This window comes from Carcharodon carcharias, chromosome 28 (assembly GCF_017639515.1).
Source record: "Carcharodon carcharias isolate sCarCar2 chromosome 28, sCarCar2.pri, whole genome shotgun sequence".
Classification (NCBI taxonomy): Eukaryota; Metazoa; Chordata; class Chondrichthyes; order Lamniformes; family Lamnidae; genus Carcharodon; species Carcharodon carcharias.
The window spans coordinates 36,017,937-36,038,160 of NC_054494.1; the positions used below are offsets into that span (position 1 = coordinate 36,017,937).

At 50.4% G+C, this 20,224-nt stretch overlaps 1 protein-coding gene across 2 annotated transcripts in view; it reads right to left on the reverse strand.

Moving 5' to 3' along the window:
* Nucleotides 1-1,189: 1,189 nt before the first annotated feature.
* spock2 (SPARC (osteonectin), cwcv and kazal like domains proteoglycan 2) overlaps nt 1,190-20,224 on the reverse strand; it is a 67,988-nt gene continuing 48,953 nt past the window's right edge. For both annotated transcript variants that reach the window (XM_041176134.1, XM_041176133.1), the window contains 6 exons: nt 15,971-16,085; nt 10,142-10,258; nt 8,185-8,403; nt 7,465-7,527; nt 3,443-3,580; nt 1,190-2,189 (listed from right to left, as the gene is read on the reverse strand). In XM_041176134.1, the coding sequence (XP_041032068.1) occupies nt 2,044-2,189; nt 3,443-3,580; nt 7,465-7,527; nt 8,185-8,403; nt 10,142-10,258; nt 15,971-16,085 (798 nt within the window). In that variant the 3' untranslated portion in view covers nt 1,190-2,043. The remainder of the gene's footprint in view (nt 2,190-3,442; nt 3,581-7,464; nt 7,528-8,184; nt 8,404-10,141; nt 10,259-15,970; nt 16,086-20,224) is intronic.

Below are 20,224 nucleotides of genomic sequence, written 5' to 3' on the forward strand. Positions count from 1 at the left end.
GTACATTTTTGGAAAAAGAACGTGTGTGTGCATGTCATGCATGTGTGTGAATGTGTGTTGTGTATGAAAGTGCACGTGAAAACATGTGAGTGTGAACATGTGTGTGTGAATGTGCATGTTGTCAGAATGTGCATGTATACATGTTGAATGTTTGTACGAACATGTATGTGAACCTCCGTGCATGTGTATGATGTGTGTCAGAATGCATGCATATGTACCCTCTTCCTGCATCAGTCACACATGCTCCCCTTGTGGAGTAATTCAGCAACAGTATTGTAATCATGCATGGGTGTATAATCTCAAATTCACAGACATCCTTTTAACCAGTGGTTAGTGAGATAGTGGGGAGGACAGTGGATGTAACTTTAACACATGTGTGAGCAGGAATACAAACTTATGCATCACTAGTTTCATAGCAACAGGCCATCACTCCCACTGACACTTGTATATCCACACTGCCTGATTGAGTAACAGGAATTACTAACACCCAGTTAGTGTTCTACAGGACAAGTCTTCTGTTAACGATAATGTTTCACTCAGGCGTTTATTTTCAGTCATACCTTTTTAGTGCTATAATCAGTCCTGCAAATAGCTTCCAGAGAGAAACACAATCTGTTTCTGAAACTGAAATATTAAATAGGCCTCTTTGACAATTCTGTCCTGGGCACATTGTATTAAACATGTCTCTGACTCAAAGTTGGACACTTTTAAACCTGGGGTGTATTCCTCATACTCAAACCCCCCAGAGTGGTACTGATATCACTCCAGTGTTTGGAGGGAGTATCTCTGTTGACAGGAAACAGACCTGCACTTTACACTAAGTGTCCGGACTGCTGATTTTACCTCAAAGAGGTTGGGTTAAGTGGCATTTCCCCACACAAAGTATCCAAGGCTGTGGATGATGCTGGCAAACTGCATTCACAAATGTACTTGAATCCCTGTGGAGGCTCTCCCACTTTTTTTATTCATTCATGGGATGTGGGCATCACTGGCTAGGACAGCAATTATTGCCCATTCCTAATGGCCCCTGGCCAGTTAAGAGGCAACCACATTGCTGTGGGTCTAGAGTCACATGTAGACCAGGTAAGGACAGCATTAGTGAACTAAATGGGTTTTTAATAACAATCAACAATGGTTTCATGGTCAATTCTAGATTTTTATTGAATGCAAGCCTCACCATCTGCCATTACTTACCCTGGTCTCTGGAATAGTAGCCCAGTGACACTACCACTACACCACTGCCTCTCCCTGCTCCCTCTCCCACATTAAACACTCAGCAGAAATGTTGCACCATGCGGAGTGTGATTTATTCCCCACTTTGGAAGTAATCAGAGTTTCACGTCAAATTTAATGCAAACTTATAGAAATGCCGTAATTACTGGCACACACGGATGGGCGGTGTCGAAAGGGCACTGGGCGAGGGACTGACATTGTAAGACAGTGCATGAGGGCTGCAGTGACTAAGAGGATGGTGGGTGACAGGATGGTGGGTAAAAGAATGGTGACTGATGGTGCAGTGGGTGAGAGGCAGGTGGGTGAGGGGGGGGTAGGTGAGGTGAGTGAGGGTGTGGTGGGTGAAGGGAGGGTGGGTTGAGGAACTGATATTGCTCACTACACCTTCCACTAACGTTACTTTAGAATGAACAGCTGTCACCTCCCTCTCGATTTCACTGTATTGATGCTCAAATGTCTCCGACAGCAATGACTCCCTCAGACCTCTCCCCCTGTCCCTCTGCTTTGACTGCGATGCATTCTGTACTGTGAAGTATAAAATGGTATGTTTGTCCTGGTCAGCAACATCACAGGGGAGCCTGGCCACTCACTGCCGGTAACTTTTTGTGCCCCTTAGTGTCAGTGTGATAAAGCAATATCGAGTGGTGCAGTGAGTAGTGTGAATTACATATTCACTAGTTGTCACTGGAAACTGGTAGTGTACATTGTGTGACAGAGGATGAGTTAATCAGAAAGAGTAAAGGTGCTTCATGAAGGGTGGAAAACAAGGGCCAAATATTTAGCAGTGCTTATCGTACTGCTGTTGCTGCTTTACCAAATGTAACCACCACCGTCCATCTCCCCGGCTTCACCCTCTTCCTCCTCTGTTTCTTCTGCAGTCTCGTCTGCCTCTTTCTCTTCCTCATCCTCCCAACCAACTCCGCTGCCAAAATCACCAGAGAAACTGATCAAATCATCTGTGAAAGTGGCAGAAAATCAGGTTTAGTCACAGGGCACAGATCATCGCACAGTGGAGGAAAGATATCAATAAGGCCAAGGTATGTAGGACCTGTGTGAAAGGGGAGGAAGAGAAGGGATGGACAGAGGGAGGGAAAGACAATGGCAGGACAAAGAGAATGGTGGGGGGGGGGTGGGAGAAAAGGAGGTGCTCAGGTTGGACAAGTTTTCAGAGGTTCCATCATGTAATCTCTCACCACAACTGCCCCACCCCCATACTCATGCCATTGGTTGCCCAAGATGTCAATCATCATGGAGCCCCTCCATTTCTCACCAATTGGTAAGCAAGCAAACTCTTCATTACCCAATTAAATACTCCTGACTGCCAGTCAAAAAGTCTTTTTTTTTTACTATCTCCAATATTTCTTATCACTAAGAGGTTAAAGATTGTCCTCCTAGTCTGATTAGTTTCTGTGGAGGGAGTCCCGGACAATCCTGGAAGGTTCACATCTTTAGAAAGAGCAACTGACACGCACAAGGGTAACATGCCCAAAATAAGTATTCACTGTCCCGACACTGACATCCCTTGCCACCTTAAATAGCACAAGATAGCAACATAGGAACTTGAGGAATTAGGAGGAGGCCATTCTGCCCCTCAAATTCACCCTGTCAGTCAATTAGACCATAGCTGATGTGTACCTTAATCCATTTACCCACCTTTATTCATACCTTTGGATACTCTTCTTAAACAAGAATCTACTGATCTCAGGTTTTGAAACCTCCAATTCACCATCAGCGTCTCAAAGCTTTTTGGGACTTGAGTTTATGACCCTTTGTGCGAATGAATACTTCATGATTTCCCTCCTTAAGGGGCTGGCTTTAATTTTCAGATTATATCCCTTCACTCTTGATTCTAAAAGAAACGGTTTCTCCCGATCTACCCTACCGAAACCTATTAACGTTTTAAAAACCTCCATTAGATCATTCCTCAAACTTCTAAATAAATGGGGGCACAAGCCCAAATTAATGAGATCAAAACAGAGATTGCCAGAAATACTCAGCAGGTCAGGCAGCATCTGTGGAGGGAAAAACAGAGTTAATGTTTCAGGTCGACAACCTTTCAGCAACAGTTTGCAGTACCTGGCCTAGCAATTTATCCCCAAAATCCGCCAGAAACGAATAAATGTTTCAGCCCCAAAGTTCAAGATGGGTTTCCCTGAGTCGTGGAATGGCAAGAATCAGATCAAAGCAAAATGGAAGATGAGGTTATTACCACAGTCAGGGTCTCCTTTAACCCGAGTTCCTGTCACCTCACCACCTTGCTGGTCAACACACCAACACTCGCCAGAATAAGTATTGCACTGGAGCTTCCTATAGTAACCATCCTCATCGCAACTGGGAATGTAAGTACCTAAAGCAGAGAGAGGGGTTAGTCAGACAGGAACTTAGCCATCAACGCTTTAAAAGAGTTAAAGAATTTACATTGCATAACGCATCTCATGACCTCAGAGCATTCCAAACCACTTCACAGCCAATGAAATGCCTTTGAAGTGCAAGCACTGTTCTAATGCAGGAAATGCAGCAGCCAATTTGCACACAGCAAGCTCCCACTGTTGTAATATGCCATTAAGGAATTGCAGCATGACATCACTAGAAAGGAAGCGTGTCATGCGGTCCAGTTTTAGTTTCACTTTTGCTTTTGAGCAGACACACAGAGACACAGCTCTGCTGCGGATGTGGCTTCAAGCTTTATGTCTTTGTAAACATGTCCCCATGTGCCTCATCTCAATAAATGAACCCACAACATGTTTACACAATCCCTTGAGTGATTGGTGCCTTTATATCATTATGAAAATCACAAGACCCACAAATAGTGATGATTATTCCTCAAAGTGGATAACTTGAATTGAGGGATTGGTTGAGGGATATCTGAGATAACTCCCCAGCCCTTTTTCAAAATAGGCCAGGAAATCTTTTACGTCTATCTCAGAGGGCAGACAGGGCCTCAGTTCAACATCTCACCAGTACTGCACTGAGTGTCAGCCTAGATTACATGCTCAAGTGCCTGGAGTAGGAATGGAACCAACAACTTTCAGATACAGGAGGCAAGAGTGCTACTCACTGAGCCCCAGCTGACACCCAGTGCCAAGTACATATGTCTAAATGCCAATGAATTTGTAAACAACAAATTACTTTTGAATGACAGCTGCTACAAAGGCACAAAAATTAACAACACAACCTACTTAAACTGATTGGGGTTGTGCAGTGCGATGATCATCAAACACAAATAGGGAATTCAAATCTATGTTGTCTTAAACCAATCCCGTATGTTCAATCAAAGGAACAATTCCTTGGTTTTCATGGGAAAGTGGACAGTATTAGAAGGATGTATTCCCCAATACTCCACTCAATATCGGCCACTCAGTAAAAACAGAACTAGAATTATTCACCTATTCTGCTCACCAAACTCTTTCTGCTTTGCAAGGTAAAGGCTATCCCAGTTTACAGGCCATTCTACTAAACAAGCCGGAGTTACGTGTTTTTTGATGTTTGCTAATGTGTTTTAGAGATAAACTACAGAAACAATCTAATCTACTCCTTGGTTTACCGTGGCTTAAACCTTCTCAAACCGCAAATAACCAGTTCTCTGAATTGATGGTCCCAATCATTAACCGTCACTTATCTGCTGAACAGCCTATAAACTGATTTGCTTTTGCAAACATTGATGCTGGAACACTTTCCAAACTGAAGTCCTGAGCCAAATATCATTGCACAAGATGTCAGGGCAAATGGAAAAGCCTTGTACACTGCCTGAGGATCGTGTGTTGCAGTATAACGGAGAGTGGATACAGGTTCACAACCAAAATACCCTCCCCCCATCCCTGCAACACACATACGCCCCCACACATACACACACACACACACACACACACACACACACACACACACATGCGCACACACTCAACCCAATCTTCCACTGAGTTAATGATTCAAGACAAGTTATTTGGGCATCTCCAAAAAGACTGAGGGGAAATCCAAGAGAGGGATGCATGTTGAAGACACCCTAGATCCAAGGGCTAAATGCAGAATTTGGATTTTTGTCTAAATTTCATGCTCTATCTGGGAGCGGGCTAGCAGGAAGGGTTGAGGATGGGCAGGAATGCAAAATTGGGTGGGATGGCAGGGGGTAGCATGCCGTCCCTTTCCTACCTCCTCTGGTATTTTACCAGCGATGGAGTAGGTATCAGCTGGCCTGCACACCCAAAGGCCAATTGAGGTCCCGAAGTGACCAACTAATGGCCACTTAAGGGCCTCTTTCCACAGCTGCTGGAGGGGGGCACTTTGCCTTCGTGGGCTCAGGGGCTGGGGTCTCTCCTGATCGTGGCCCATGGTGGGCAGTCCCTGTCAGAATATTCCCACCCCCCACAATTCCTCACTGGCACCTACAAGGCAATTAATTAACTGAACAACATAAAATTAGGTCATGGCAATCAGGGCTGCTGGAGTCTTTGATGGGATGTGGGTGTCACTGACAAGGTCAGCATTTGTTGTCCATCCCTAATTGCCCTTGAACTGTGGCTGTTGCTCAGCCAGAGGGCAGTTAATAGTCAACCACATTGCTGTGGGTCTGGAGTCACATGTAGGCCAGACCAAGTAAGGATGGCAGGTTTCCTTCCCTCAAGGACATTAGTGAACCAGAGGGACTTTTACAACAATTGATGATAGTTTCATGGTCACTATTACTGAGGCTAGCTTTATATTTCAATTTAATTAATTGAATTTAAATTCCACCAGCTACCTCTGGATTACTAGTCCAATGATATTACCACTACACTTCCAACTGTCCTTAAACCCAGCGTTTGACTCCTGATGTTCTGGTCGTTGGGCGGGACCATATCCCCTACATAAAATCTTGGCCATTATTTGTCCCCAGAAGCATACTTTAGAGATAACAGACATCGCTTTATCAGTGTGGGCCTTTGGTTTAGATACTTCATTGGTAAGTCCCACTCAAGAGACATGAACATGCAAACTTGGCCGACACTTCCAGTGTGGTACTAAGGCACTGTAGGAGCTGCCTCCAATTGGAGGACATGTTAAACCAAGGCCTCGTTTGCCCTCTCTGGTGGTATGAAAGATCCCATGGCACTATTTTGAAGAAGAACGGAGGAGTTCTCCCCAGTGTCCTATGCAATACTTAAGTGCTAAATTGAGATGACAGTGGCATAGTGGCAATGTCACTCAATTCCAGTGGCCAAGGTTAATTCTTTGGGGACACAGGTTCAAATCCCAACATAGCAGTTGGTGAAATTTGATTTCAGTTAATAAAATCTGGAGTACAAAGCTACTCTCAGTAATAGTGACCATGAAACTATCATTGATTGTTGTAGAAAAACCCATCTGGTTCACCAATGTCCTTTGGAGAAAGAAATCTGCCATCCTTACCTGGTCTGGCCTGTGTGTGACTCTGGATTCCCAGCAATGTGGTTGACTCTTAACTGCCCTCTGAATGGTCTGGCAAGCCACTTAGTTCAAGGACCTTGCCAGTGACATCCAAATCCCATGAAAGAATAAATGATCTGGTCATTATTTAATTGCTGCTTGTGGGAGATCCCATATTAGTTTAATGACTACATTTTAAGAGGTGCTTCATTGTCCAGAGGTCATGAAAAGTGCTAAATAAATGCAACTTCTTTCTTTAAGTGTGTGACAAGGGCATTAATGAACCAGTTGGGTTTGGACAATATGACCAGCCTTCCATGTGTCATTTTCCAGATGCAAGCCCATAAACCGCCAGACTTACTGACTTTGATATCACAGCTTTGTCATGGTGAGTTTAACCAGGTTGCTAGTCCAGGACCATAACCACTGAGCAAGCAGACGATGGTCATCTGTACCCCTGTGCTGGGAAGCTCTGAAGACACCTGACCTGTTCATCCGATGCGAGCCTAGTCAGGCAGTATTGTCAAGATATTTGTGAGATCACCTATTTACCCTTTTTGAGTTCCACAAGCTTTCCTCAAAATGTACCTGTCTCAGCATCCAATACTTAGGTTATATTTGCAAAATCAGAAGGTAACTTGCATTTGTATAATGCTTTTCACTAGCATGCAGTTTTGAAGCATTTAATCATTCTATCTGCTACTCTGAGGCAAAGGGGATGTGCTTCAGATACTTTTTTTGCACAGAAGAGCTCATTTGGCTGAGATTCAAAATCTTGAGGCTGTAAGTTATTGAATCCCTGGGGGGGGGTGGGGGGTGTGAGAAAAATTACAGTTTCCAGCTCAGACTCACCAGGCACTTTCCGCACTGCCTCTTGCAGTTGTATCCTCTCAAGCTCAGCCAGGCAGGGGGGCTCTGTGGCAACACAAAGAGATCATTCAACAAAAACAACTTGCATTTGCATAGCGCCAGTAACACATCAAAACGTCCCTAGGCGCTTCACAGGAGCACTACCCAAAACAAAGTTTGACACCGGGCCACATAAGGGGATATCGGGGCGGATAAAGAGGGAGGTTTTCAGGAGGTTCTCAGAGGAGGAGAGTTGGGGAGGTGTAGGGAAGGAATTCTACAGCTTAGGTAAGTGGCTCAAGACATGGCCACCAATGGTGGAGCAATTAAAATTGGAGATGCACAAGAGATTGGAATTGGAGAAGTGCAGCAACACCCACATCCCAAGATTGAAAGCTTGCGAACGGGTGGCTACAAAACAGCAACTAGAAGAATTTGAGGGGAGAGACTGAACGTTTGACCCAAAAGACGGAGGAGGCTTTGAAAGGAGGAAGACAATAGCAAAAGAAGGTGGTTTTGGGCTATGTAACCACAAACGAAAATTGGGCAGATGCTAGAAATGGTTTGATCTGCAACAGCAAGTTGAAAATCTACTCACTGAGCTTAGTTTGTGTATATAATTTTAAATATATGTTTGTTCACTGGTCTGCACAGACAGAACACTTGCTGAAGTAAGTAAGGGACCGTACACAAACGCGAGCATATTATCACCGTACAACCTACTTTCTCTCCAGAAACAGAAGCACCACTCCGCCATGGAAACGTGTCCATCCCTGTAGGTGTCGCAGGAGTTGAAGAAAGGTCTCACGCAGACCTCGTATTTGTCCAGGTTGATGGCTGCAAGCTCCGCCTCATCCAGGAATAGGTCCACATCTGTATCCAGCTTGGAAAACATCCATCCAATCGAATCTCTACAGCTGGCCACCATACTTTTATCCAACACTAAAGAAAAAGAGCAGAGATTATGACTAAGAGAGAAATGCCAGATATGACTACGAAATAACTATAAACCTTGGGTCAACCAAGGCACTATTTCCATTAAAAACATTTTCTGAAAGATTGGATATAATGCAATCTCCAGATGGACTTGGCAGAAACACAGCCGCATAATGAATATGGAAGGATTTGCTCTTGCCAACACTTTAAGTGTCAGACTGTGAAACGTCTCAAAGTACTTCACACTGAATGAAAATGTAGCAATTGGCCAGCACCGCAGCCAGGTTGTACACAGCAAGACCCCACAATACCATGAGTGGCCAGTTAATCTGTTTTCTGGTGGTTTCGGGTTGGTGGATGGGCGTTGGAGGTGATGCTGGGAATTGGAGAAGATGCAGGTCAAATCCAGTCCAAAATTCGGAGCCTAATTGGTGAAATGTTTGTGAATTCTCCTCCCCTTTACTCTAAAGATCTTGGAGAATTTTAGCACTTGTGGTATCATAGAATAACATAACATAGAAGGAAGCCATTTGTTCCATCAAGTCTTCACTGGCTCTTTCGAAGAACAATCCAATTAGTCCCACTGCCCCTGTTCCTCCCCATAATCGCTGCAATTTTTCTCCTTCAAGTATTTATCCAATTCTTTTTTTAAAGCTAGTATTGAATCGATAGGGGATCTATCGGAATCTATAATAGGGGAGGCGAAGGTGCAGTTATATTGTCACTGGACTGGCAATCCAGAGAGCCAGGGTAATGCCCTGGGGACCCGGGTTTGAATCCTGCCAGGGCAGATGGGGGAATTTTAGTTCAATAAAAAAAATCTAGAATTAAAAGTCTAATGATAACCATTGTTGATTGTCATAAAAACCCAACTGGTTCACTTACCCTTTTAGGGGAGGAAACTTTGCTGTCCTTACCTGGTCTGGCCTACATGTGACTCCAGACCCACAGCACTGTGACACTTAAATGCCTTCTGAACAAGGGCAATTAGGGATGGGCAATAAATGCTGGCCTAGCCAGCGACACCCACATCCAATGAATAAAAATAACTTTCAGGCAGTACATTCTAAATCCTAAACACTCCTCAGGTAAAATCCTTCTTCATAAAGCACCCCTGGTTCTTTTGCCAATCATCTTAAATGTATGCCATCAAACAGCCCACGTAGGGGAATGGAGGCTAGAGCTGTTGGGCAATTGTGTAAATGAGTCCCAGAACAGTGTACCCAGTGTCAGTACACTGCCAGAACAGGTATAATGTACAGTAAAAACAGAAAATGCTGGAAAAACTCAACAGGTCTGGCATTACCTGTAGAGAGAGGTACAGAGCCAACGTTTATGGCTCTTCATCAGAAGCCTGAAGTTCCAAAGAATATTGGACTCGAAACTCTTTCTCTCTCCACAGATACTGCCAGACTTGCTGAGTTTTTCCAGCACTTCCTGATTTTATTTCAGATCTCCAGCGTTTTGCTTTTATTTTAGGTACAATGTATATTAGTCCCACAACAATACCAGTGCAGCTACTGTGTGTAGCAATCGTGGATCAATATCAATGTGGGTCTCGTTGGTATTAGTCTCAGGTCTGAGTACAGGTGCACACAATGCTCACACTGGCACAGTACTGAGTGCGGCATATGTTGGCATGTGTAATCTGTGCACTGGTACAGTGTGCCAGTCATGTCTAGTTATGTACGCACCAACAATTCTCTGCCTGTTCTATCCACTAGAGAATGTCTCAGAAACTCACCATCAGACACGCTCCCAGGGCTCCCTGAACTATTCTGTTTGGCATTTTCATGCAGTAGTTGAAACCAATCCCTTAGTCGGTCGCCGAGATCTGCCAGATCCTGGCCTGTGCAGCCAGCTAGAGAGGGAAAGAGAGAGCAAATGAAACAATACTTTGTGGAGTGTTAAGTGTGAAATGATGCTATGGGATGCTGGGATGTGAATGTTGAACATGTTGCCTGTTTGAGACAGGATGTGTTCCAAGTGCTGTGTGCTTGAGAAGGACTTTACATCTATGAGGATTGAAAATGAACATTGGGCGAGGGAGGGAAAAGCAAAACAGGTCCATTGGTCACTAGATATACAACATATCTGACACTTAGCTCTTTGAAGTCAATGGAACTGAACATCATGCAGACGGTAAAATGGGCAATCAATGCAATATCTCCTGCCTATGTCATTCACCATCCTCAAGTTTCCAAAACTCTCTGCCACTCAGCTTCTCCTCACCTCATCTCAGTCTGTGGTAGACTAACCAATAGAAGTTGATCACTGCAATCAGTCAACAACTCCATTATCATTGCATTGTTCACTACCAGGATGGTGGAAGGCAAAGTGGATGGAGTGAATCTTGTTTCATTTACCAATTTTTATGTCCAAAGCTTAACATTTAAAAGAGAGGGAAAGTAAATTTGCACTAATTGTTCATGCACCAATAATCAAATGACAAATCCAAAGCTATGGATTACACAATTAGTAACTAGGGGCATATTAGAAGAATACTGGAAGTATTAAAAGGGAGATGAATTAATTATTTCATCCAAATGATTTTAAGAATATGGAATACAAGTGTTTAATCAAACCACATTAGCCTGCATTGTGCATTCGAGTCCTGGGGTGAGAAAGCCTGGAGATTTGGAGCCACATAGTTAAACATTCATAATTATTGCTCAGATCCAGTGTTAGTTCAATTGAATTAGAGATTTAGACAAGATGTAAAATTAAGGGCAGAATTTTACACCTCGCGAGCTGGCACACACCCGACCCAATCAGGTGTACAGTAGCGTGAGGAGACATCGGGCGAGCATCCTGACATCATCCTGCACGCGCGCAATCTTCAGGTCGGAGGGCACACGCAGGAGTTTCAGCCGCATCCACCATCAATTCAGAGGCCACTTAAGGCCATTAAAAACCCAACTGAACCCAATTTTACGTTGCCCGTGTGACTTCGTGCTCGTCGCATGGGCAAAACGGGCAGGTGGGCAGCCCACACTTTGCAAAACCTCATCTAAGGGAGGGATAAAATTGTTTCAGCAGCACTGCCAGTGTGAGTAGTGAGGAGTTTAGGAGCTAGTTTGCTGCTTGTTGCCATTTGAACAGTTGAGCTTCATTTTTAGCATTTCCAGGCTTCATTTCAGGATTCATTGGTGTCTCCAAGGCTCCCAGAGGACTTTGACTGTGTGGATACCTTTCAGATATCAGACAGCCTTCTGTTATCCTGGGAATGGGGATTGTGGTCTCCGCTGGAGGCACCTCCTCTGAGGAGGAAGAGAGGGGAAGAAGGGAGAGGAGGTCAGGTGTCCCAGTGCAGCTTCCAGGGGAGGGATCTGTGGGAGGAGAGGCGCAGACACAAGGGGCACAGGGCCAGCAGCTAATGCAAGGCAGAAGGGGCCACAGAAGACACCACTATCCCGCTGCCAGGGTTTACAGGCGGCGATGCAGCTACCTCAATAGGTCTGAGGTGCAGTGCTGAAGGAGGCTCTGCCTCTTAAGGGAGACCATGACCTCCATCTGCCAGATGATTGTGCCTGAGATCAGCTCTGACTGTGTGGGTGGACACTCCATGCCAGTGGCTCTGAAGGTCACAATGGCCCTCAACTTCTATGCCCCCAGCTCTTTCCAGGGGTCAGCGGGGGATTTTTGTGGAGTCTCCCAATCACCTGTCCACGGTTGTGTGAAGCTGGTGACAGAAGCTCTGTTCAGGCAGGTACTGATCTTAATTCTTTACCATACGGACGAGGCCAGCCAGGCTGAGTGAGCCAGAGGCTTTGCAGCGATTGCTGGGTTCCCCTGCGTCCAGGGTGCCATCGACTGTACACACGTGGGCATCAAGGCGCCAGTGGGTCAGCCGGGTGCCTTCGTCAACAGGAAAGGATTCACTCCATGAACATGCAGATAGTGTGTGACCACAGGATGCTGATTCTACAAGCCTGTGCAAGGTACCCTGGCAACTCCCATGACACTTACATCCTGAGACACTCCCAGGTGCCGAGGCTCTTCAGTGCTCCAGCCCAACTGGATGGATGGCTGCTGGGTGACAAGGGTTATTCCTTGAAGAGGTGGCTTACGACTCCTCTCTGCCACCCAAGAACAGAGGTTGAGCAGCGGTATAACAGGAGTCAGGCCTCCACAAGCACAGTAATAGAGAGGAACATAGGTCTTCTGAAGATGTGATTCCGATGCCTGGACCGTTCAGGGGAGCACTACAATACTCCTCAGAGCGGGTGTCATTGACAGTGGTTGCGTTGCTGTGCTCCCCACAATCTGGCACTGGCAAAGGGGGAACCACTGGAGGAAGAGGATGTTGAAGCAGCTGCACAGGCCCCAGAGGATGAATCCAGTAGTGAGTCAGAAGAGGAGCACAGTGAGGAAAATGCTGAGGGAAGGCAGATCTCTGTAACCTCCAGAGAGGCAGGGACACCAGAGACACCTTGATCCAGCGCTCCTTCAGCTCGGCTGCCAAAGATCAGCTTCCACCTCACACCAGAACGGCTCCCTCCATCCCGGGATGTCTGAAATGACCCTTTCATTTGACCCCAAAGTCCACACAGTGCCTGTGCAATAAAGTTTAGAGCCACTCATGTCCAGCATTACATACGGGCGTACCCAGCACCAAAAAAATAAAAAGCTGAAGCAAACTCAGGACATTAGGAGGAAACCAAAATTTATCTCATTTTGACAATCCAAGAAAATTAACATCACCTTCTCTGGTCTTCATTCCCTGACCAGTAAAGATAAACAAAACTTTACACAACAGAAGATCACCTGTGGCCAGTCGCTCTTGTGCTAAACTTACACTTGCGAGTGCCATGTCTTGGTGCCATCCCCCTCGCTGGCACCAACATTGGAGACAGCCTGCTGACTCTGGCGTCTTGTTGGCCTTGATGAACTTGGCAGTCGTCCTCTGGCCAGTGGAGCCTGTGCTGGTCCCGCCTGGGACGGAGCGGCCAGTGCCATGGCTGACATCTCCCCAGTCACTGCACCCTCATCAGATGCCACGGTCACTGGCAGAGGGACGGAGGAGCTGCTGCTGTCAACCAGAGCGCTCTGAGAGGAGCCCACAGAGACAAGCAGACCTTGTGCCAACGTGAGGTCACTCTGGAGCTCTCTGCTCACCATTGATGGGCGGGCACCAAGCTGGGATACTGGGTGCCTCATCCATCTCCCACACCTGAGGTCATTGCCTATGTGAGGGCTTGCAGGTCCGAGCACAACCCCAGGAACCCCTCATTCTGTCCCTGAAGCTGGCTCTCCATGAAAGTCACCCACTCTCTCAATGGAGGAGGCAGTGCGCTCAGCCATGAGGGTCAATGCAGTGCTGATGCTCTGCATGGACTCCTCCACTAGAGTCCATGGCATGCATACCCTCATAGATCTCTGCCAGATCCTTCCACACATCCTGCTGGACATCCAGCATCTGCCTCCTAATGGATGACTCCAGAGGCTCTTCATCTGCCTTCGACTCAGCCTCATTCCGGTCTCCAGCAGTCCTCCGACTGCCAGCACCCTGGGCACTCTACCTCTGCCTGCACCTCAAGCGAATGTGAAGTGCCCTCACCGCTGTGCTCCGACATTCCAGCCAAGGGTCTAATGCCCACCAAGGTGCTGGTATCTGCGCTGGTGCCTGGTTCAGAGAGCGGGTGTGGTGCAGGGGTAACTGAAGCCTGGAAGGCCTCTGGTGTCAGGGGTGGGTCTTCAGGGTCCTGCGATTGGGTGCGAGCGAATCTAAGGGAGAACAAGGACACGTCATTAATTTAAGTCATCATACTGACACTGTGCATGCCAGGCACCCTGGTGAGACAATGGAGATCTGCATCATGGTGCCATCTTCTTTCAATGATCAATGGGGAATCCAGTTTTCAGGCTCCCATCAGTGAAGAGACTACACAAGAATGTTTGCACCATCCGAAACTCTCACCTCTGTGCACTGCACTCTGACCTTCGTCTGACACCCCAGCCTCTCTGTGGCCGGCTGACCGAGATGCTTAGCGCCTGTCCAGCTCCAAGATGTCCTGCTTGTGTCCTGTTAGGAGTAGGCGGTTAGCGGGGCCTCTGCCTGTCCGTGACCTCTCAATGTTGTTATGGGATGTCTTCTCCTGAAAGGACAGAGGGGCATTGATGAGTCCACCCTCTACCTGCAGCGCCACTGCAGCCTGGCCAACCCCAGCTGAGGAACACCTCACAGGGCACATCCGAGTCGTGGCCCTCGAGCCACAAGGCACTCAGTCCAAGCAGACAGGGCTCACCCCCTCGGCCAGCTCCGGCACCATTGACAGTTGGCTCTCAGACTCTAAGACCCCTAATCTCCATGGGGACATGACCAGCCCTTAACACTTCAACATGCTGATCCATACCAACACGGTACTCACCCTTCCTGACTGCAGCAGGTTGTTAAACCTTTTGCAGCACTGGACCCAGGTGCACCACACCACGTCATGGCTGCTCACCCAGGCTGCCACCTCCTCCCATGCCCTCTGGGTGAGGTGCGGTGGCCTCCTCCTCCCGTCTCTGTGGACAAGGGTGTCCCTCCTGGCAGCCACCCCCTCCAGGAGGACCGCGAGGCGCTCGTCTGAGAAACCGGGGGTGCGGTGAGTGCCCTCCCCACCTGCCCTCCCGCCTGGCGTCTCCAGCCGCACTTGAGGCCATAACTTCGGTGTTCAGAACGCAGAAGATATGTTCTTCCCTGGCAGCCTTCAAGGGGCTGCCTGGGCCGTTTTTAAACCGGCCGCCGGGTCGCCATTGGACCCGGAACCCTACGGGACCTCGACCCCGCCCGGCCCTTCCCAACCATTGGGAGGACATGTTTCATGCTAGACGGGCCTTAACTGGCCAGCCAGTGTGACATCGCAATCGGGGGCTGATCCTGACCGGTCCTGGGCTCAACAAGAGTAAAATTCAGGGCTAAGATTTATTTCGGTGGGTGAGCAGGGGAACATTGCGGCCCGTTTATATACATACACAAAACTGCGCCAAAGCTGAAGTGGGTGCCTCACAAGCGCAGCTGAGATGTTGACTTTTTTCTGACTTTAGCACCTTCCTTCAAAAGGTCGACTCAGGACAAGCGCACAGAAGCAGCAAAAATGGTGGGCGGAGAGTGAGATGAGGGATTGGCTGCTCTCACTACGCGGTCAGGCTACCGTTGACAGTGACATGGGGCTGGATTTTACAGCTTATCCTCTTGCAGCGTGAAACCCTGATCTCAGCCATCAAGGCCGGGGAGCGATGAGGACATTCTAACACACTAATCTTCCTCAACTATAACTTTCTGGCTTAACTATATTAGGACTTTGAATAATGGTTAAGAATTTTTTTTAAAAAGGAGCAGGATTAGGCCTTAACTTGCTCTGCCATACAATGCAATCATGACTGATTTCTTACATTAACTCCCCTTTTCTGCCCTATCCCCACATCCCTCGATTCCCTTAGTGTCCAAAAAAAACACCTATCAATCCCATTCTTGAGTAGACTCAATGACAACCGTCAACGGACACTGAGCTTGTGCCCGGCTGGTCTGACTGTGACAAGGCCTGTCATTGACATTATTATTAATGTAGCCGCGCCTGGCATTCACCTGATTTGCTCCTGGGGTCAGAGGTCGGAGTACGGTCTGTTGGACATGGACATTTGCCTTCACACTGCTGGCTGAGCTGTTTCCCAGTCAGACATACCTGTAGATCCAGCTTACACTGTGGAAGGGGAGGAGAGTGAGAGAGAGAGAGGGAGGGAGGGTGAGGGAGCAAGGGAGAGGGAGGGAGGGCAAGAGAGAGAGGGAGGGGGAGGGAGGGCGAGAGAGAGAGAGGGAGGGCAAGAGAGAGGGGGAGGGCGAGAGAGAGAGAGAGAAGGAGGGCGAGAGAGAAAGAGAGAGAGAGAGAGAGAGGGCGAGAGAGAGAGAGGGAGGGCGAGAGAGAGAGAGGGAGGGCGAGAGAGAGAGGGAGAGAGGGAGGGCGAGAGAGAGAGAGGGAGAGAGAGGGAGAGAGGGAGAGAGAGGGAGAGAAGGAGGGCGAGAGAGAGAGAGAGGGAGGGAGGGAGGGGGAGAGCGAGTGGGGGGGAGAGAGAGAGTGGGGGGGAGAGAGAGAGTGGGGGGGGGAGAGAGAGAGTGGGGGGGGGAGAGAGAGAGTGGGGGGGGAGAGAGAGAGTGGGGGGGGAGAGAGAGAGTGGGGGGGAGAGAGAGAGTGGGGGGGGAGAGAGAGAAAGTGGGGGGGGAGAGAGAGAGAAAGTGGGGGGGAGAGAGAGAGAGTGGGGGAGAGAGAGAGAGTAGGGGGGAGAGAGAGAGAGAGTAGGGGGGAGAGAGAGAGAGTGGGGGGGAGAGAGAGAAAGTGGGGGGGAGAGAGAGAGAAAGTGGGGGGAGAGAGAGAGAGTGGGGGGAGAGAGAGAGAGTAGGGGAGAGAGAGAGAGAGTGGGGGGGAGAGAGAGAGTGGGGGGGAGAGAGAGAAAGTGGGGGGGAGAGAGAGAGAGAGTAGGGGGAGAGAGAGAGAGTGGGGGGAGAGAGAGAGAGTAGGGGAGAGAGAGAGAGAGTGGGGGGAGAGAGAGAGTGGGGGGGAGAGAGAGAGAGTTGGGGGGGCGAGAGAGAGAGAGAGAGAGAGAGTGGGGAGCCAGAGAGAGAGAGAGTGGGGGGCAAGAGAGAGAGAGAGAGAGTGGGGGGCGAGAGAGAGAGAGTGGGGGCGATAGAGAGAGAGAGGGAGAGGGTGGGGGGTGGGAGAGAGAGAGAGAGAGAGAGTGGGGGATGAGAGAGAGAGTGGGGGGGTGAGGGAGAGAGAGTGGGGGGGCGAGGGAGAGAGAGTGGGGGTGCGAGGGAGAGAGAGCGGGGTGCGAGGGAGAGAGAGCGGGGTGCGAGGGAGAGAGAGCGGGGTGCGAGGGAGAGAGAGTGGGGTGCGAGGGAGAGAGAGTGGGGAGCGAGGGAGAGTGGGGGGGGCGAGAGAGGGAGAGAGAGACAGTGGGGGGGCGAGAGAGAGAGAGAGTGGGGGGGCGAGAGAGAGAGAATGGGGGGCGAGAGAGAGAGAGAGTGGGGGGCGAGAGAGAGAGAGTGGGGGACGAGAGAGAGAGAGAGTGGGGGATGAGAGAGAGAGAGTGGGGGTGCGAGAGGGAGTGAGAGTGGGGGGCGCGAGAAAGAGAGAGTGTGGGGGGGGTCGAGAAAGAGAGTGGGGGTGGCGAGAGAGAGGGGGTGGCAAGAGAGAGAGTGGGGGGGCGAGAGAGAGAGAGAGTGGGGGACGAGAGAGAGAGTGGGGGTGCGAGGGAGAGAGAGAGAGTGGGGGACGAGAGAGAGAGTGGGGGTGCGAGGGAGAGAGAGAGAGTGGGGGGGCGAGAGAGAGAGAGAGAGTGGGGGACGAGAGAGAGAGTGGGGGTGCGAGGGAGAGAGAGTGGGGAGCGAGGGAGAGAGAGTGGGGGGGCGAGAGAGGGAGAGAGAGGGACAGTGGGGGGCAAGAGAGAGAGTGGGGGGCGAGAGAGAGAGAGTGGGGGCGAGAGAGAGAGAGAGTGGGGGACGAGAGAGAGAGTGGGGGTGCGAGAGAGAGAGAGAGAGTGGGGGGAGCGAGAGAGAGAGAGAGAGTGGGGGACGAGAGAGAGAGTGGGGAGTGCGAGGGAGAGAGAGTGGGGAGCGAGGGAGAGAGAGTGGGGGGGCGAGAGAGGGAGAGAGAGGGACAGTGGGGGGCAAGAGAGAGAGTGGGGGGCGAGAGAGAGAGAGAGAGAGTGGGGGGGCGAGAGAGAGAGAGAGAGTGGGGGACGAGAGAGAGAGTGGGGGTGCGAGGGAGAGAGAGTGGGGAGCGAGGGAGAGAGAGTGGGGGGGGCGAGAGAGGGAGAGAGAGGGACAGTGGGGGGCAAGAGAGAGAGTGGGGGGCGAGAGAGAGAGAGTGGGTGCGAGAGAGAGAGAGAGTGGGGGGCGAGAGAGAGAGAGGGGGGGCCGAGGGAGAGAGAGGGGGAGGCGAGAGAGAGAGTGGAGGTGCGAGAGGGAGAGAGAGTGGGGGGTGCGAGAGAGAGAGAGAGTGTGGGGGGGGTCGAGAGAGAGAGAGTGGGGGTGGCGAGAGAGGGAGAGAGTGGGGGCGAGAGAGAGAGAGTGGGGGGCAAGGGAGAGAGAGTGGGGGGCGAGGGAGAGAGAGTGGGGGGACGAGGGAGAGAGAGCCGGGGGGCGAGGGAGAGAGGGGGGGGCGAGGGAGAGAGAGCCGGGGGGCGAGGGAGAGAGGGGGGGGGGCGAGGGGGAGGGGGTGGCAAGAGAGAGAGTGGGGGGTGCGAGAGAGGGAGAGAGTGGGGGGCGAGGGAGAGAGAGCCGGGGGACGAGGGAGAGAGGGGGGGGCGAGGGAGAGAGAGCCGGGGGGCGAGGGAGAGAGGGGGGGGCGAGGGAGAGAGGGGGGGGGGCGAGGGGGAGGGGGTGGCAAGAGAGAGAGTGGGGGGTGCGAGAGAGGGAGAGAGTGGGGGCGAGAGAGAGAGAGAGTGGGGGGCGAGGGAGAGAGAGCCGGGGGACGAGGGAGAGAGGGGGGGGTGAGGAAGAGAGAGTGGGGGGGGGGGCAAGGGAGAGAGAGTGCGGGGGCCAGGGAGAGAGAGTGGGGGGGGCGAGCGAGAGAGAGAGTGGGGGGGGCGAGGGAGAGAGAGTGGGGGGTGAGGGAAAGAGAGTGGGGGGGGGCGAGAGAGGGAGAGAGAGAGAGACAGTGGGGGGGCAAGAGAGAGAGTGGGGGGTGAGAGAGAGAGTGGGGGCGAGAGAGAGCGAGAGAGAGAGTGGGGGGCGAGAGAGAGAGAGGGGGGGCCGAGGGAGAGAGAGGGGGAGGCGAGAGAGAGAGTGGGGGGTGCGAGAGGGAGAGAGAGTGGGGGTGGCAAGAGAGAGAGAGTGGGGGGCGAGAGAGAGAGTGGGGCGAGAGAGAGAGTGGGGCGAGAGAGAGAGAGTGGGGCGAGAGAGAGAGAGTGGGGCGAGAGAGAGAGAGTGGGGCGAGAGAGAGAGTGGGGCGAGAGAGAGAGTGGGGCGAGAGAGAGAGAGTGGGGCGAGAGAGAGAGAGTGGGGCGAGAGAGAGAGAGTGGGGCGAGAGAGAGAGTGGGGCGAGAGAGAGAGAGTGGGGCGAGAGAGAGAGAGGGGGGGCCGAGGGAGAGAGTGGGGCGAGAGAGAGAGAGTGGGGCGAGAGAGAGAGAGTGGGGCGAGAGAGAGAGTGGGGCGAGAGAGAGAGAGTGGGGCAAGAGAGAGAGAGTGGGGCGAGAGAGAGAGAGTGGGGGCAAGAGAGAGAGAGTGGGGGCAAGAGAGAGAGAGTGGGGGCAAGAGAAAGAGAGTGGGGGAAGAGAGGGATTGAGGGTGAGAGAGAGTTGGGGGAAAAAGAGAAAGTGGGGGAGAGAGAGGGAGAGTGGATTGGAGAGGGAAGGAGAGTAAGGCAGAGACAGAGTGAGAGGAAGAGAGAGTGAGAGTGAGAGGGAGAGAGAGGGGGCAGAAAGTGGAGGGGAGAGAGGGGGGGTGGGGGAGAGGGGGGTGGGAAGAGGGATTAGGGGGAGACGGGTGACAGAGGTCAGGGGAGAGAGAAAGAGAGACAGAGTGCAAGAGATAAAGTGAAAATAGAACCAATCAATGGATGATCTCATTTGAATGCATCTACTTTGTGAAATTGTTCATTTTGGAGAACGAGTTGTTGGCTAATTAATTAAATGCGGCAGTTATGGTTTTAATTCATTTCCTTCAATTCTCTCCTGTCATTTTTCTCCTTCAGAAAGTCATTTCAATTCTGGGTCAATTGAGTGCTACTGGGCATAAACCCAAAGCTATCATGACAGACACTGCTACGTGACCCTTGCAGCAAAACCATTAACGCAAAAGAAGTGGTCCAATCTAATTAAGAGGGCGGAACGTATTAACATTTCC